This window comes from Sceloporus occidentalis, unplaced genomic scaffold (genome assembly GCF_023333645.1).
Source record: "Sceloporus occidentalis isolate IW3139 unplaced genomic scaffold, rSceOcc1.0.p SCAF_13, whole genome shotgun sequence".
Taxonomy (NCBI): Eukaryota; Metazoa; Chordata; class Lepidosauria; order Squamata; family Phrynosomatidae; genus Sceloporus; species Sceloporus occidentalis.
The window spans coordinates 7,201,563-7,220,960 of NW_028316993.1; the positions used below are offsets into that span (position 1 = coordinate 7,201,563).

At 43.4% G+C, this 19,398-nt stretch overlaps 1 protein-coding gene across 1 annotated transcript in view; it reads right to left on the bottom strand.

Moving 5' to 3' along the window:
- Positions 1–11: 11 nt before the first annotated feature.
- LOC149304777 (intermediate conductance calcium-activated potassium channel protein 4-like) overlaps positions 12–19,398 on the bottom strand; it is a 38,974-nt gene continuing 19,587 nt past the window's right edge. Inside the window, exons 2-9 of the mRNA XM_089479118.1 lie at positions 17,695–17,790; positions 11,027–11,436; positions 9,307–9,442; positions 7,959–8,069; positions 6,877–6,995; positions 5,784–5,853; positions 5,343–5,515; positions 12–3,648 (exon numbers count right to left, since the gene is read on the bottom strand). Coding sequence (XP_089335244.1) covers positions 5,357–5,515; positions 5,784–5,853; positions 6,877–6,995; positions 7,959–8,069; positions 9,307–9,442; positions 11,027–11,436; positions 17,695–17,790 — 1,101 coding nt within the window. The 3' untranslated portion in view covers positions 12–3,648; positions 5,343–5,356. The remainder of the gene's footprint in view (positions 3,649–5,342; positions 5,516–5,783; positions 5,854–6,876; positions 6,996–7,958; positions 8,070–9,306; positions 9,443–11,026; positions 11,437–17,694; positions 17,791–19,398) is intronic.

Below are 19,398 nucleotides of genomic sequence, written 5' to 3' on the forward strand. Positions count from 1 at the left end.
CAGATTCTCCTCCCCTGCTCTCATGACTCCTGTTGCAATATTAATATGTGCCCATCTTCTAAAAAAGAAGTTATGCATGTGTTTCACTTTAACTATTAGGCTGGCTCCACACTAAGTTCAATGTATGTTACTCCTGTTGAAAATAGATGGGTCAACTTCAGTCATAGTATGACCTGATTTCAGCAGTAACTGAACTCAGCTAAGTTAGCCTGGATTCATTCCATTGTCCAATGCAGATTTGATTAGACTAAGGCCATCTACATTTAATAGGCTAATGGGGTGACAACCATTAAGGTTGTAAGGTTCTTCTGTACCTTACATATTTCTGCATAGGAAAAGTCATGGTTGCCAGCTTTTTTTTCCTAGCAGTGCTCATGTGCCCTGAAAAGCAATGGGGGCTGATTTGAGAAGGTGAAGCATTTCCTATTACTACTTCTCCATGCCCAATAACAGTAATGCAGCTATTAAAGATACAGGGACCCTGCCAGGAAAAAAAAAATTAATTGGCAACTCTAAGATGATGTGCTTTCTACAAAGTGACTCATGTGCGGTCACAGCATATGAAAACATCCCAGAGCCTATGCGTGCTCTGCTTTCTGAAATCATCATTGTCTTTGCTGGAAGCACCCTGAGAAGAGATTGATTAAGCCTTTCTTTAGTCATGGCTGACAACAAACAACTGAAAGCGTGAATTATGAACCTGTTTCAAAGGCTCATTCTCCTCAGGAGAAAGTGAAAGATTGCCTTCCTCACTCCAGTCAAAAGTCTTATTACATTAACATTTGGGTTTCAAGCAGCAGCTACCAGACAAACCCTGACTGGGTATGAAAAGTCTTCTGTTCAGAAGTATATTGTGCTTGTAGATGGAGGTTTTCTTTATCTGCTGAGGTTTTTCTCTCTGCATCTAGAACCTTAATGGAAAACCAGGGGCACTTTAGATATGGAAGAACTACAACTCCTGTCAGAGTTAAATAACTGGAAGCCCAGCAGTTCCTCAACTCTGGTCTGTTGTTTCCATTTACTTTGTCGTCTGTTGTGTTGCAAGTCTCTGCTACTCCCAACATGTCACTTTTTATCAGCTGTTTTGTAGGGCTTGTAATAGATTTGATGTGTTAGGGAGAGCATTCCCTCATCTGCTCATGGGTGGAACATGTCATAAATCCTGTCCCAGGATGCCTTCTCTTTGGCTTCTGCTGTGGATTGTCAGCAGTGCAAAAACTGCATAGAAATGTGTTTTTATTGGCCTGGTTTTCCATCCTGAAGGGCTCAGTCCTTTATCCTGGCAGCCACCCTGTGAGGTAGATGGGTCTACTTGTACACTGGACTTTGTTGTGTGCCTTCAAAATGTTTCTGACTGATGGCGACCATAACGCAAGACTGTCACAGGGTTCTCTTGGCAAGAATTGTTCAGAGGGTTTTTTGCCAGTGCATCTCTGATGCTGAAAGAGTGTGACTTGCGTACAGTCATCCAATAGGTTTCCATGGCTGAGTGAGGATTTGAACTTTGGTTTCCAGAGTCATAGTCCAATGCTCAAACCACTACCCCATGCTGGCTAGCCTGTGCCAAATCAGGAAAACCATATCAGGAGGTGAACCTATTGTATAAGAGGATTCCATTGCTGATGAAGGGTATAGTAAATCTTTACTGTTCATCAAAAAGGTACCACACGGGGTGGTCAAGAGTTTGCCCTGCAGATTCCTTGCTGAACAGGACCTGCCATCAGACCACAGTTGAATTCAGCCAGTGCTTCAAAGAGAACGGGGTGCTAAAAGCTGCCACCCAGACCTGCTCTGCTCCAACTATACTGTCTTGGCCAAAGACCAAAAGCCTATTTACTCCCAGAGTTTTGCCCCACAAGGTTTGTCAGATGCCACAGGCACAGCCAGGGATAAGAACTGGGGGAGCTGTAATCTAAACATTTGTTAGTGCAAAGCTCTTACATCCCTTCTCTCTAGCAAAAACAGTTCCCCCTATAGCTGTGGTTCCCAAAGTTTGGACTTCCAGCACCTTCAGTCAGCATGGCCAATGGTTATGGATCCCAAGCCCCTTGGAGGGCCAAAGAATGGGAGCTGCTAGTCTTAGTAGCCCTTCCCAACTTGACATCCTCCAGATCAGTAGCAGCTGATGCATGTGTCAGTGGGGTGGTGAATACATTCAGTTTAGACTGAAAGGAACTATCTGAGGTGTTGAACTTATTTGGGGGGAATAGCATTCAACCTCTTGGATATTCTTTTTTACATTTAGGCAAACTTTAGAATGGGTTCATTGCCCCTCTAGTGTGGAAACTTCCAGCTGCCACTGCTCCAGATGTATTAAGATTGCAACTCCCTCTAGCCAGTTTACTGGTACATTTTGGGAGTTCTAGTTTAATGTAGCTGAAGAGTCCTAGGTTGAGAAGGACGGCATTAACCTGATAGACCAAAAGTTGGGGAACTCGTTAATTTTCTGCCGTCGAGTCTTAAACAAGCCCCATATCCATGGCTTGTCTGTCTTATATCAGTAAATCACTTCCAGGGTCTCCAGAACTTATGAGATGCCTGGAGATGTTCCTGAGCTACATAACTCACCATTCCAATCCCTATTTGAGAACTGGTTAGAAAAAGTGACTTCAAACTGACTCAAACTATTGGTCCACCTTACACAGTATCAATACTCTGCCTTCCAGTAAAGTGCCAAAGTGCTGCACATCAAAAAAAAGCCCTTCTCAGCTCTTCTGTTTGAACTGGAGTTGTGCTAAGATCTTCAGACTGCAAGCTGAGTACTTAAGATCCTCCTCATTCTTGGTATTGCTTTTTCTTTGCCATTTGTGTTTCTAACTATACTGTTTAAGGCACATTTTAACCATCCTCTATAGCAAATGATACTGCAGGCTGGCTGATACTCCATAGGCCCACCTGTTTTCTGTAGCCAACCTGGTCACCTGTACTAGTCATTTAAAGGAGCATTAAATACCATGAACATGTTTTTCTCTAAAACAAGACTCCTGTCCCAGTATACAGAGAGGTTTCCTGGTTCGGAGGCACCTGTAACTTGCTAGAGATGACCCAAGCCAAGATTTCAGAGGGTGGAATCCTCCTTCACCGTCACCTTCAAGATCCTGCACAACAGTTACCAACCAACTGCTTCCTGCAGATTTGAGTCCTGCCCAAAATGGAAGACGTTTCTTCTGCCAAAGGGGAAAAAAGGGCAAGGCCTTTGCATTCCATGGCTCTGAGCCTTTCTTCCGCTAATCAAGTACATTTCTCGCTATTTCCTATCTGTAACGTTTTGTTACCATAGCTCTTTGTGTGTGTGTGTGGCTCAAAGGCCTGTAAGAGGAGTGGATGTTATGGCTTTGATTTCCATCCAGGATCCCCCGCAACAAAGCTTGCGTATCTCCGCACAATTCTTCCAGAGACACGAGAAGTCTTTCCATGGAGAATAAAATTCAGAGCGCTGGTCTTCACCCTTTGCTATCGGGTGATGATAACAGCACAGTTGGCAAAATGTCTGTAGTGATTCGCCTTTGCCGCAAGATGGAGGTGTAGTCCCATAGCATGCCTTACACACTGCTTGATCCTATAGTGGCAGTAGTGTTTTCAAAGTTTCTCCACTGTTGTGGTGAAACCCCAGGCAGTGGACAAGATCAGCATCATCTCTTGAGCCACCTAAAATAGAAAGCAGAAATCCCAATCAGTGCAGAAGTTAGGCAATGGGAAATAGCCGAAAACAGCCTGGAAAAAGAGGGCATCCTTGGTGCAGGGAGGAAGCATAGGGGGAAAATTAGATTACTTTTAGATCCCAGAAATCTCCAGTCACTCTGATCATTTGGAATCATAGGCACAAAAAAGTAACATTCCCCATATCTTTTTAAGGGCCATTCTCAAATTTGGGGATGGTTCTTGTGTGCCTTCATGTCATTTCTGACATAGGGCAACCCTAACAAATCTGGGTTTCTTGCCCGGATTTGTTCAGAGACAGTTTGCCCTTTCTTCCTCTGAGGTTTAGAAAGATTGACTTTCCCAAGATCACCCAGTGGGTTTCCATGGCCAAGCAGAGATTCAAACCCTGGTCTCCCAATCTTGCCGTCCATCCCTCAAACCACTGCACCACACTGGCTCTCCAAGTTGGGGGTAGGGACTATTTTATATTACTTTCCCAAGTTTTCTGTGTAATGAGCTAAATGTGGCAAAGGTTCTGTAAGTCCATTACTGGGGCTCCCTGATTTATATCTAACCATAAACGGATCTGGTTGTACCTTGACATACATGGCCAACCTCTACGCCAAGGATGGGCAAAGTGCATCCTGTGGGCCATTTTTGCCAGGGGTCAAAAGAACTGATCTGACATGCCCAAAAATTATTTCTAAAGTGGTGTGGAGGGCATTTATTTCCACTACATTTGGAGCCCCACTGGACCACCTGGGAGTCAAAACGAAATTTTGCACACACACAAAAAATCCCCTAGGTACGTATTTGTGTGTTTGTATGTGTGTGTGTGTGCTTCAAATGCCCACGAGGTGTCCAGGAAGGTCCCAAAACATGTCCCCATGTTCCCTAGAATGCTGGGATGTTGTTGTTTGTTGTTGTTATTATTATTGGTAGGAGTAGGTACAGCCTCCCATGGTCTAGAGGGTTAATGCGGCTTTGTAGTCTTCCACTTTTGCCCACCTTTGCTTTTGACTCTTCTCTGGATAACAGTGTAGTGCATGAGAAAAGATCTGGTATATAGAATATGATTGTCATCATCTATATGCGCACCCCTGGCCCCCTTTGACATGAAGTCTATACAATGGCAATAGCATGATATTTGGGGAAGTTGGAGGGCAAGCAAATTGCTCTGTTTGAAAACCATTTCCAGTACTTTGAGTGCTTGTGGGGTGATTATATTTATAACACATTTTTCCATTTTTAAAAAGCTTTTGAGGGGATCAGAGTGGAGAGGATTCCAGTCTGGTTTTGGGTGGCCACAAAAAATGTACTGAGGTTGCATTCACCCTGCAGAAATAATCCAGTTTGACACCACTTCTACTGCCATGGCACAATGCTATGAAATTCTGGGAACTGTGGCTTTGTGAGATATTTAGCCTTCTCTGTCAGAGAGCTCTGGTGCCACAACATACTACCATCCCAGAATTCCATAGCACTGACCCATGATAGTTATAGTGGTGTCAAACTGGATTATTTCTGCAGGACAGATGCAGCCTAAGGCACAGTTGAGGATAAAATAGCCTCACAGATTCCAGATTCTGGTGAAGAGCAAGTAACTGCAACTGGAAGAAAATTAAGCAATTGGTGCTCAATGGCTTACATTGGCAAAATTGATTCCATAGATTCCCGGGATTTGGTTTCAAATGCCATACCTAGTTTGGAGGAATTAGGACACCGGCTGTGCCTTCTGATGCTTGGACTCCACAAGGAGTGAGAGCAACTTGGTCATCTCATCCAGTTTTCTGTCCAGGGACTCGATCCTCTTCTCCAGCTCATGGTGGGAGTTGCTAAGGTTCGAGCTGAGATCACACATGATCATCTGCATCTGGGAAGGAGGGCAGACAGGGCACAATAAGAACATTTCTGTTTTTTAGGGATGCAGCAGAACAGAATTTGGCTTAATGGTACGAAAGTCTGGGACTGGTATTTTGCTGTAGCACCACAGCTCTCTGATAGAAAGGCTAAATGTCTCAAAAACTACGAATCCCAGAACTATGCTTAAAAATGATTATGATGAAAGGTGATGCATGCATCTTACTGTTTCAGTGCAAAAGCTCCAGACTGGGAATTGCTGTCTCTAGTGGAAAACTCACCTTAGAAATATCCACCATGGTGTTGACTCGATCTCGGATCTTCCGGTGCTTCATCCTAACCTGCCGAAACCTACAGAGAGAGAGGGAGAGCTTGAGTTCTTCCAGGATGATCTAAATAAATGTGAGTTCCCATGATATAGCTCCTTTGGCTTTGCTTGTTGTTTCTACATCCATTCATTCCATTTTATGTGGGAGGCATTTCAAGTGAATTCTTGGATCTGCCCTAAGGTTCTTTCAAGGTGTTTTAATCACATGTAAGGGAATACTGATAAGCCATCATGGTATAGTGGTTCAAGTGTTGGACTACAACTCTAGAGACCAAGGTTCGAATCCCTGCTTGGCCATGGAAACACACTGGGCAACCTTGGGCAAGTCACAGTCTCTCAGCCTCAGAGGAAGGCAAAGGCAACCCTCTCTCTGAACAAGTCTTGCCAAGAAAACCCAGTGATAGGTTCACCTTAAAGTTGCCATAAGCTGGAAATGAGCTGAGGACACACAACAACAGAGAATACTGAGATGCTACTATGGTTTGAGGGACAAATTTTCACCTTTTTAAAAGAATTAAAAAGGAAAGAGAATAGAAGGAAACATACAGTTTCAATAAAATGAAACCCTGATGGCGATAGTTGTGTAAGTATGCTCACTGCATTCATCAGAGTGTATAGCACTCCATAGGCTGCATCCGCACTGCAGAAATAATCCAGTTTGATACCACTATAACTGTCACAGCTAGTGCTATGTAATTTTGGGAACTAGTTTGTTGTGGCACCAGACAGAGAAGGCTAAATGTCGTGCAAAGCTACAAATCTCAGGGATCCATAGCATTCATCAATGGCAGTTAAAGGGGTGTCAAACGGCATTATTTCTGCAGTGCACATGCAGCCTCTATCTCGCCATAGAACTACGTTTCTTGGGAATCCCAGTAGCATGGTTACGTTCTTTTCAGCATCATACTGTTCCAGCCTTGTACGCGTTTCGGAAGTCATGAATGGCCAGCTGCAATGCCCAATTCCCTCTAAACACCAGATTTCAATCTTTCCCAGGGTTAGATGTAGAAACCAAGGAAACATCCTGCTGCATCCCATCCACTTACATATGGATGGCTGCCAGCAGCCTCCGGTGGTGTTTGCGTGCTCTTCGTCCATCCTTCCTCTTGGTGTGTTTGTATAACATCCAAGCTTCTTGCAGCACGTTGGCAGCAGAGCATTTCATCTGGAAGTGAACGCAAAATTGGATGAGAAGGGGCAACTTCAAAGCACCGGTTAAAGCCCAGGCTCTCAGAAAGAGGTGGGCCAGTGTCAACCAAAATCTGGGTCCCCACATTAATGTCAATCATTTGCTCCAAACTTTCAGACCAGGTGTGGACTATACATGGCCCACACCCCAAGCCCTGAGATTTCTGGCCCAAAACGTGGGACCTAGGGATGATCCCTGGTGATGGTGTTAAGTTTTATACACTGAGTACCAACTACAGTTGTTCACAGTTTGTCGTTCCAACAAAGATATCTGCACAGGCAGAGGGAGAATATGACAACACTTTTAAGTGCTGTAGGTCCATCCTAGAGACTCCTGGGCAGTTTGTAGTTTAAAAAGTCTTTAGCTTTCTCTGCCAAAAGGCACTGGTTCCTTACAAAATTACAAATCCCAGGGTTCTGTAGGATGGAGCCATGGCAGTTAAAGTGGTGTCAGATTGCATTATTTCTACAGTGCAGATGCACCAAAAAGAAAGGGAGAGGGAGAACATCTTTTGTCAAGAATAAAGACAGAAATATTAGACAACAGGGCTATTCTACTAGATGAACTAAATTTGCACACAGATCTCTTGTCTTACTCAGAGATGAACCCACCAAAACTGGAGAATTTGTACCTTCATCTCCCAGATGGAGACAATTCATGAGAACTAGGGAGTCAGGGTTAGTTCCTGAGAGTTGGAAAACCTACCCACACTTGGATTTTTTTGTGGGGGCCCTAGAAAATCTTTCTATGTTTACTCTCGAAACCTCCAGGGATCATGATCCCCCATTAAAACAAAAGAGAATCTCGCCTTATTTTAACAGAACCCCACAACTTATTTGAACCAAAACATCTAGAGATTTCTAAACCTTGAAGCACACAACCCACAACAGATCACAGTGGGTCATTGGTTCTTGCAGCAGGTCATTGGTTCTCGCTTACCTCTTTGGCACACTGAATGTCCATCATAAAGTTATGAACGTGTTTCTCAGCTCTGGTGAACTCCAGTTTATCTGCTGCAACGGCTACCAAAAGTGCTGTGCAGCCCACCCCCTGAAAAGAAAAGCAGAGTATAATAAGGGAAGAAAGGATAACAGGGAGAGACTATAGCACAGGCACAGCAACACACATGTTGGGTGTCCCATGTTATTCAGTCTCTGGGAGAACCTCGGGAGAACCTCTTCCAGATAGCACTAAGTTAGATGGGGCAATAGTTTGACTAATGGCCAACTGAAAACCATAAACTGGAACTGTTATGTTGGATTACAGCTCCCACAATCCTGCTATGGCCATGGTGGCTCTGCTAAAAATATTTTGTTCCTTGAAGTGGAGCCACAAATACCCAGACATATTTCACACACAGCTGATACAAATTCCCCTCCCCAAAATTTTCCTATTGTAAACTTTGGGGCTCTGCAGCCACCCCTTTTTGCACTGGATCGGGGCTGTAGCAACCACACGCTGCCACCCCAATCTGGTCTTTCCAGGGCACGAAAAGGGGCCACAAAAAGCAGATCTTTATTGCACCCTGGAAAGGGCGCCATAGCCGCGTTACCAAGGCTTGGTGGTGCTCTTTTGGTGCTGCATCATATGGATGCAGCACTGGAGGAGCACCATGATGCTGCGCACCATGTGAAGCAGTGTGTGAAATCATGTCACCCTGGGGGAGGAGTCAGGGTGTGTGTCATCTGGATGCAATGGCCCGACTCCGCCACCAGGCCGGCCTTAATGGCCAGTCTGAAGAGGGCCTTAGATACCCAGAATTTGTTCTCCAGATATACTTAATATCAGATGCTATCATTTCTGGAGGTTCTCAACTTTGTCATACTGGGAGTAGACCATGGTTTCACCAGTGAGATTTCAGCCATGAGAGCCTAAGGCCTATTAATTTCAAAGGGTCTGTCATAAGTTTAATTAAGTCTGGATGCAATCCAATATTTCTCGGCTGACGTCAATGATGGATTTCTATATTTGCTGATAGTTGACATGTACAGTTATTTAGTGGACAGTATTTGACAGACAATGCATAGATGATATTTAGACTTGTCAGCTTAAGGAAACTGTATTTAACTTTTGTTAGCTTAATTGGAACATGGTCAAAACTGAAAACAAACCAATGGATTCATATTTCAAGAACTTAGATCTTATGAGTGATGTGTGTGTTTCGTATTTCAGGAAATGGACTTCATCATTCAGAATCTGGCAAAGTTTTGGGCATGGATGCCAATGTACATTTTATATATTTATATTATTTCATTTTCCATTTTAGTTCTGCAGACATGTCGCTTACCATAACTCCAGTGAAGAGACACACCACCTTCCCACATATAGTAACTGGCACAACGTCTCCATAGCCAATAGTTAGAAAAGTGATGGGGATCAACCAAAATGTTCCACCCAGGTACTCATTCTCATCCATATGCTGCCTGTCAAGAGAAGTTTAACATACAATATAGAGATAAGATATAGAGAATTAGAGATAAGGAGATTCAACGTGTATGCACACAGTTTTCCAGATAATGCTCTCGTCCTGAAATTCATACCCTTCACTCTGAGGACTGAAGAAGAGGGTCTGGACATTGAGACGTGGGAACCCTAGCTTGAAAAGGGTTGCAAAAGATGCCTTAAGAAGCATGGGAAAGATGTTGCTCAGTTACTGTTCCAATCATCCGTAACCAGAACAAGAAGTGGTGAAGAATGCAACCCAGTCACATCCATAGGGCCACAGACTCCCCTGCCCTGCAGTTAATGTTCCTTCAGAAACACCCTTCTGTGCAGCAGACCCAATATGAAATTGGGTGCAGGCCAATGAGGCAAACAGTCTCTCTGATCATACATAGGGCCATGTCAGCTCTGCAGCTTTGAGCCATATGTTGCTTTTCAAGATGATCTGGTTTTGTTTTGAAATCATACACAGAAACTTTTATTCTCTCTCTCTCTCTTCACTTTTTGAGTCAGTGTCACCAAAAGTGACAAAAATGTTTATTTTTTTGTGACTGACTTCACTAATAGCCTCCGGCTTGCCAGGTGAGCTTATTACCTGTTGGCTGCACGTCAAAGAGAATAAAAGCATGACCCTTTAAAAACAAAGCCCTTTGGGGAAATTAAGGGTGTACAATTTTGGACTGTGTCACACCGAGGAGGAAGAAGGAAGGAATCTTTTATGGGAAGGATTAAAGCCATCCTAATGTGTGGGTGTTGCATGAGGCAAAGAGCATGATGGTGTTTCCTCCATCTTGTCACCATCAAGTACATGCATGGAGATTAATACATAGGGCGACAAAGCCTTTGGGAATGCAATTTGCCATGGGTGCATTTATTTTTCATGCTCTAAGCACTGGAGTGGGTTTTAAGGACCACATTTGGAGCCATGGGGACCACATGCAGCTTGTCAACTCCTGGATCAAAACTAAGGTTGAACCGCTTTCAACCTTGAGTCAAATTCCATTTCAGGGGCTGCATTAGTGGTAGATGGACACAAAGACGAGAGTTATTTGTGCCCATATATCTATGGCTGCGGCTACCACACTGCAGGATCATTACAGTTTGATGCCGCTTTAACTGCCATGGCTCAAAGCTATGGGATTCTGGGAATTGTAATTTGTTCATTGAGCCATGACAGTTCAAGTAGTTTCAAACTACATTAACTCTGCAGGGTAGATGCAGCCTTAGAAGAGGCATGCCATCCTTTCAAAACGTGGTGGTAATAGCGGTGAACTGTACAAAAGCTGGGAAACTATAGAAATATCATGAGGGAGGGATTATGGCCCTCAGAGGGCCAGACGGAGAAGGGCCACAGGGCTTGAAAAATCTCTACTTTGGCTCCAAAGCATGCATAGAAAACAAGTGGGCTGCAGAGGGAAGGTTGATCTGATGTGCCCAATACAGAAACACAGGAAGCCACTAGAGGAAAAACAGCACTCTTAATCCTTTCTTTGCCAGTTTCCAACAGGGTAGTAGATACTAGAAGAGTAACTTTTTCATATGCAATAGCTACAAGTGCTCCTCACCGTTCGCAGACCGACAGCACCCAGAAGGCAATGAGCCAGAGTCCTATGGTAAAGATGAGCAGCACCCGGCCTGGCTGGCTGTTCACCATCACCCGCAGCACAAAAGGGTACTGGAAGTGGATCTTGTTGAGGGATCCGATGCTGCGATAGGAGGCATCTCCCAACACACTGCTCCGCAGCAGCACTGCCCGAGGCACAAGGTAGAGACGGAGGAACATGAGCAGCGATAGCAGCATGTCGATGTCGGAGAGGAACAGGAAGGTTTGCTCAGGCTTGGGATCCAGGCAGGGGAAATCTCCCATTGGGAAAGGATGAAGGGAGCAAACCAAAAGCTCCAGCCCAATCAGGCACAGCTTTGGAGCACTGACTGCAATTCGCCAGTCCGTCACAGAGTTATCTAGCATGAAGAGCTAGAGAGAGAAGAGACAAAGACAGGTAGCTATCATAAAACAGTCAAAAACAATCAAAATCCAGTACAACCAGTGCGTTGTAAGCATTGGACTATAACCAGACTTCGAATCCCTGCTTGCCCATGGAAACCCATGAAAACATCCTAGTTTCTAGTACATGAAACATAAATTATTATTTTGTTTGTTTGTTTAGGCGGATCCCATCTCCAATACATCTCATTTTGTAAGTATATGCAAATACAGGTATTTTGAAATGCAACCAATTCCACCACCCCCCCAAAAAAAAATCCAAAACACTACTGGTCCCAATCATTTTGCATAACAAAGACTCAACCTGTACAACTGCAAGAATAAAAGGATGGAGGAATTTAATTTGATAACAGGAAGTGACTGAAGAAGAAGAGGGGTATTCTTTCTTGACCCAGAGACTAAAACACAAATCAACGGATTCATATTACGCAAAAAGAAGGAACATTAGAAAGATGTTATTTACTGTAAAAGCTGTTCAACAGCAAAATAGACTGCCTCAGAGGGTGGTAGACTCTTCATCTTTGGATGAAACAAAAATTGGATAGGCATCTTTCAGGAATGGTGTAGTTGTCTATTCATTCATTGCAGACTAGATCGCCCTTGTGGACCCTTCCAACTCTATGATTCTACATAAACACATCACTTTTACACTCCTGTCAAGTGGCCATGCTAGGCAGCACAGCTGGGCAGCACAGGCATTCACTGGGTTTGGTGCTGAATGGGCTGAACATCATCTGATATTTTAAACAGCTGCCCTGCATTCGAATGGAGAGTCCTGATCTTCCAGGAAGTTCTGGAGCAAACAGACTTATTGTAATTGTTTTAAGAAAGATATACCCCAGGTTTGGTACTGAGCATTGTCCAGACTCTATGCCGGGCATTGGGCTTTGTGTCGCCTGGACTCCTCGCCAAGAGGACAGTGGGACAGGCCTGTCTATTTGACATGCGCAGACAGAGCCAGGAATACACATAGCCTTATATTTTGACATCAAAGGTTCTCCTAAATCCAAATCTGGATTTCGGAGAACCTAAATCCAAATCTGGGCAAGGGACTGGGAGAGGTATTACATGTACAAAGTAGCTTTGTGTGTGCTCTGTCATTCTCTCTCTCTCTCTCTCTCTCTCATACTGGACTACAACTCCCATCATTCAATTATTGGGATATATGTGTGTGTGCGCACGAATGTACACACATGCACACATGTGAGATAGAGAAAGAGAGCGAGAGATGTCCCAGTAGTTGGATGATGGTAGTTTTAGCCCAGTATACTTGAGGATACCAGTTTGGATAAGGTTTGATTCAAGAGTGGAGAACCTTTGGTCCTTTAAATGTTCCAGACTCCAGTCCCCACAATCCCTTATCACTGGCAGTCAGTGAAGCTGTTGAGAGTTGCAGCCAAAATACCTGGAACATCAAAGATTACCCATCCTTAGTTTAAAGCATTTATTAGGCCTGCTTCTCATCCATGTCTGTACTTCATGCATGCCTGTGCAAGAAGGCATTATCTATGTGTAGATAGCATGCTGATAATACTTGAAAAATTTCCACCTCCAAATACAACACATCATTGTTACGGGCCGCCGCTGTATTGCTATAAATACATAGTAAAACAGCAACGGGGTTATTTGCATCTTATAAATCAACAAAGGTTGGGCTCCATTCATTGACCTAGTCTGTGCAAAGCATGAGGCACAATTTCAGTCTCACTAATGCTGTCAACTAGGGCTGGACCATGAGAGTGGACTGCCTGAAAAGTCATTGTGACCCCAAATCAATGTACCTAAAACCAAGTTATTTTAATAATATTTTCAGTGTTTGTATGAGGAGAACTTTAAAGCTGTATCTGCTCTATCCTTGGCTTGCTGGAGTATTGGAACAGGTGAGCTATAAATAAAAGAGGAGGAGGAAAAAAGAAGAGATAGCAGTCATAATTGTTATTATTATTGTTGTTTGGGTACATGAGGCTGCAGATAGGCAGAAAATCCCATGAGCACCTTTCTCCCAGTTCCACCTAGTTGTAAAAATGCAATAATAATTTAAATCACTATCAATGTATTGCCTCTCATGACAACTGATATCTGCTGCCTAAGGCAACTCCCTGCTCTGCTTAAGAATAGGGTCGACCCTCCTGCTAGCTGCGACTGTTATTGTTGTGTGCCTTCAAGTCATTTCCGTGACATTTTCCATGTTCATAATTAAGATTTCGCTTTGGCTGTTCTGCTAACAATTGAGTTCTGGGGCCAAATTATGAATTGGCAAATGAAACTGTCATTTGGCAAGTGGGTTGGCTAATGAAAATCAAAAATCAGGATAATCTCGCATCTCCCCAACAGATTGGTAGGTCACTAGAAAGGTTTGCCATTTAGTTTTCTAACTGTATGGTATCATTTCACTTGTGTCGACGTATCGATACCGAACCAAACTGAGTGACCAAAAAGTCTTTCCTGGCAAATAGAGACCAGGGAAACCAAAAGAGGAACAACAAGAGACCCAACTCATGCTTGTGCTTCTGTACCATCCATGCTGCAATGTACTCAGCCAACTCCTCCAACTTGGTCAGCAGTAGCTTGGATGAAACATGCTGTGTGACTCAGTCAGGAAACAGCTTGCTCAGATCAGCAGCAGAAATCAAACGGCCCAGAGGGAAAGAAAAACCCTTCTGAGGTGTATTTTCCGAGTGTCACTACAGGCTTATAGGCTTCAAACAGAGGCAGCATGACACAGTTTCGCTATATGGGGTGGAGAGACTAAACTTCTGGGCATATATCCCAGGTGCTGAATGTACAAGCCTCAACTCCCCATCCGCTCTTTCCATTAGCTTCTCGGTCTCTCCTAAAACTAGCAACAGAAGCCAGCCGTTTGAAAAATTAATGTATATAGAGTAGGAGAGCTTTACAGGTCCTAAATGCTGATGGGGCTCCATTTGGCCATTACTAGGATGACAGGTGCAAAAACATGCTATACTTTGTTATACACTACTGTACTATAACATAACTTTAGGTTATCTGCAATTATGTTGATATGATTTTTGCACCAGGGCAGCTTCGAGGGTTAATGGGACCTGAGACAGATCCTCTAACATTTCACGGATGAAAATTGGAAGATGAATGGCCAAGCAATATCAGAGTATGGTCAAGATGCAAAAGGTATTAATGAGAAGGAACACCCAAGCTAGGAGAGGCTGTAGCAGTTGGTTTCTGCCTGAGCCTACTGGGAAGTTCAAGAGTTGACCGCTTCCTTTCCCCTGCCACCTACTGAGTTGATGGAGTGCAAATAAATGCACTTTGGACTCATTTTGCAGTAACTGAAGTAAGCCTAGAACAAAAGGGGGAAGTGGAAGGAAGAGAGAAAAACTAGGACATTTAAAAATGGCTGAAAAGTAGGGCAACAGAGGATTAACTGGGATTGTCCTGACAATTTGGGACAGTTGGAGGGTATGTTTTTTGCATCCATTTTCACCCCTTGATCTGTAGCCAAGGCTGAATGCTGTTTATTCTCTACCACTCTGGATGCTGGGCAGTGGTAGCACCATCAGGGCAAGTTTGGGAGGCGAACGTCCAATGTCCCCTATCACCGGCGTATGAAGGAAGACCAACAGGGCTATATAACCATAATTTGCTCAAATTGTGGTTAAATAAGGGAAAGAATCAGAGCTGTACATTGAGTGTACAACTGCATAGGTGGTCTTCTCCTACTTCTTGTTTGGAAGATTGGAATTTTCTACTGACTTCAGGCAATTGGTCATTGGACCAAAACTCCCCCCAAACTAGCCTTTCACCTGCTGCATCTCCATCCACAACTTTGCCATTTAGTGGCCACTGAGAGTAGAGAGGGAAAGCACCCTGATATATTTCTATAGCTGAAACACACCATCTTCCTGAACCTCTAGAGCAGCTTTACACTATCTCTCTGGTTTAGGATCTCAGCCTCTGGTCTGGTCAGGTTAGTGCTGTATTCAAAGCTTGGAAATGCTAATCTTTTTGGACTAGAACTTCCAGAATCCCACCAGCCAAGCAAATCCCCTAGGATTCTGGGAACTGTACTCCAAAAAAAGTAAAGGTATATCAACAAGAATTGAACACAGTCCCTCGGAGTGTAGTGGAGTCTCCTTCCCTGGAGGTCTTTAAACAGAGGCTGGATGGACATCTGTCGGGGATGCTTTGATTGAGAGTTCCTGCATGGCAGAATGGGGTTGGACTGGATGGCTCTTGTGGTCTCTTCCAACTCTATGATTCTATGAACAAAACCTGCCCATGGCCATAATTCTATTATGATGGAAGCAGCTTCCCAACACTGCAAATTCTTACTCTTAGCGACTTTAGATTAGGTGACCTGCCCTTCACCAAAAGCACTAAAGCCTAAAAAATATCTTGTTTCAGGCTTCTGCCTTGGGACATAGGTTTAGGTCATAATTACCGCACAACGGCCTCGGTCTGTCCCTCTTTAACAAGCACAGTACTGATGTTTACCCCATCAACTGTATGTGGCAGTCGCTGGTGCATACCAAATGTGCATGAGCTATGCAGCAAACCATTTCTGTCACACCTGGGGCAAGGAAAAGCATGGATAGATTGTCCCCCAAGGTGTTAAAAATATGTAGATGGGGCCTGGCAAGGCTACTTCTGTTCCGCTTCCCTGTTCACTGCTCTCAACAAACACCATCTACCCGGAACCACTGGCCAGGATCCAGTGAGGTTGTTCTACTGACAGAACAGCTTCTGTCAGCAGAAAACGGAGACGGAATAATTTTCTGCTTCCTCCTAACAGCCCTCCATGTTGTGTTTCACAGGGCTTCGAAATTCCCTTAGCAAAGCAAGGATGTCATTCTTCACTAAGTTTCTTCTCGAAGGAAGTAACAAGCCATTTTAGCCATTTTCTTCCTGTTGGAGGAAAGGATTGAAAAAACCATGCCATTTTTTTGGAGGTTACTTACAATTGAGGATTTATCCTGCACAAAATTTGCACGTAGTTGTTTTGCACAGAAAGCAACATCTTCTGTGCCGGAAACTGTGCATCATACAAACATAATATATGTGAATATATTATTAAATATTATTAGTAAAGAAGAACAGAGAAGAAAAGAGAGGCTGCAATAGTTTGCTTTTGCCTGAGCCTACTGGGAAGGGCATATTTTTATCTCCTCCTCTCTTCTTGCAACCTACTGGGTAAATTGAATGCAAACTACTTTTGCACTGTGAACTCAGTTTGCAGCAACCAAAGGAAGCAGAGGACAATGGGTGAAAGTGGAGCCAGAAGAGAGAATCATGAGCATGTTTAAAGCAACTGAGAAAGTGAGGTGACAAATTATTAATCAGGACTGTCCCCCCTAAATTGGGACAGTTGGAACATATTAAATTGTGGGTCTCAATGACAGAGACTGATCTGTTTCGCAAAGTTCAATCCACTGCTACGTTCCTTGGCTCAAACCTGGTGGAAACAAAGAGGTGGTCTACAAACCCACAAAAGGAGGGGGCAACGCTATCCGGAGTTTCCACCTAAACATCTACTGTTCCTGTGAAGGTTAGCTATGCAGCTCATATGTGCTATTTTCTTTATTTAAAAGATCCAGATGCCATCGTTGTGCCAAACCTCAGTTCTCCGTCAGAGGCTGGCAGTGAGAGAAAATAAAACATGACGTAAGGAGATACAGCCACAAAAGAAAGATTGTGTGGGATTGTAGTGAACGGAGTGTTACATTAGGACCAAGTTCAAATCCTGATTCTCCATGGCCTTCGCCGGATAATCTTGGACCTTTCCTTGTTCACAGCCTAGTCTACTTCACAAGGTTGTTGTGCTCAGGCAGAATTTGGGTGTAATGATTCACAATAACATAGTTATCTGTGAATCATTACTCTTTGCTTGCTTGCAAATTAGCTTACTTGCTGTTCACCGCTATGATCTCTGGAATAGCGGTATATAAATAAAATAAATTATTATTATTATTATTATTATTGAACAAAAACAATGTGGGTATAATTTTGGTTGTGTAAAGCATAACATTGCTTTAAAGAACATAACTCTAACACTGTCATATTTTTTCTTTCTCCTGTATGACTGTTAACACCTTTGTCTATGAAGAAGCCAGTGGAGCTTCAAAAGCTTGCAGCATGTGCATTGTGCATATTGGTTGGCCCAATAACGGCATTGCTGTTCTGTGGATTTTGGATGTCATTGTATTCATACATATTCTGGTTAGAAACGACCAAATGAATCAAGGTTACAGTTACCTGGATCTCTTTGATTTGAAAAGCAAGGATCAGGATCAACAGCCCAGCTGTGGAGAGGGTGATGAGGCATTTCACCATGAAGGAATAGGCAAACCACTGGAAGAGAAAAGAAAAGACAGATTGAGGAGAGATGCATAACAGCAGGGCTCCGTGACCCATCTTAGCTTCTCACATCAGCAAGCCAGTACTCCCAGGTATGATGCAGAAGCAACACTCCTTCCAAGAGAATCCTTTTAACCCTTTTTAATACCTCCTAGTTCTTTACCTTAGTCATTTGTCTCCTTTCACCAATTCTGAATTATAGAACTTCGTTCCATGATAAGCTTCCCTCTCACTGGTACAATCCTACAAATACCATCATCCCCAACCAACTATAGGTTTGATTGGGGCTGATTGGATCTATATCCCAAAACATCTGAAGGACAGTTGAGGAAGGTGGCAGTTCATGACACCAATAAGTTCAAAGTGAATTGCCTTGTCACTTAAGTGTATTAATCAAGTGCATTGAGGTCCATTCATACTATGCAATTGCAATGCTATTATTCCCCTTTAACTTCCATGGCTCGATCCAATGAATCCTGGGTTTGTAATGGGGTGAAGTAAATCTCAGGATCCCACAGAACAGAAGCATAGCAGTTAAAGTGGAATCATAGCACTATAACTGTGGATATGAAAGGACCCAGTTTTGTCTACTATCATATGAGGAGTAGCAGAAGTAGTAGTTCAAACAAATATCATTTCTGTCCCATTTTCTCAGCCATAGGCAATCACATCTATGGCTTCCATGTCAGTGTAACAGTGAAGCCGCTGTGTATTTTAATTCAGATTTTAAAGAAGCTATCCAAAGTGAAGAACTTAATCCTCAAAATTAACCATAGGACCTTTAAAGTTCAGACTGAAATCCAGAGCAGATTCAGTGCCTCCTTGCTATGAAATCCACCATGCGTTCCTGCCTGGGAGCAAATAGCTTTGCTACTTCTGGAAAAACACCCAAATTGACTATTTGTTTTGGTAAGATTTAGGGACAACTGCCAAGCTTGAGCCTAGATGTGGCATCTGGGCACTTGGATGGACTTAGTTAACCCTTTTGGCCACCTCAGGAATGGAGGGTTGGTAAGGTGATTATTATTTTTAAATCCAGAAAAACTGGCTGGCTTCCCATTCCTTCTACTCTGTTGTTCAGAAGTACAGAAGTAATCCCACGAGGAAAATTTGAAGGAGGTGGATATGCTGTGAGCCCAGAGGCCATTAAAATCTTAAGTGATCTCCCTCTTCGAGTATTTCATGAGATGATCGGGTAAAATCTCCCCCTTCTAATCCCACATTGATCATAAACAACAAATTCAAATTTAGAATAAGGATAGAAGCAGCATAGTGTAGTGGTTTGAGTCTTGGACTAAGACTCTGGAGACCACAGTTCCATTCCCAGCTCAGCCATCAAACCCACTGAGTGACATTGGTCAAGTCGCATGCTCTCAGCCTCGGGGAAGGCAATGACAAGCCTCCACTGAACAAATCTAGCCAAGTAAACCCCATGAGAGGGTCACCTTAGGGTTGCCATAAGTCAGAAATGACTGGAAAGTGCCCAACATGCACAGACACTAGGAAGAATTTCTCAATAGCACAAAGTGCTGAGAAGCAGAATTCAAAGATATAGCTGTGTTAGTCCATAGAATCAGTATGTAGAGAGATCTTGTAGCACCT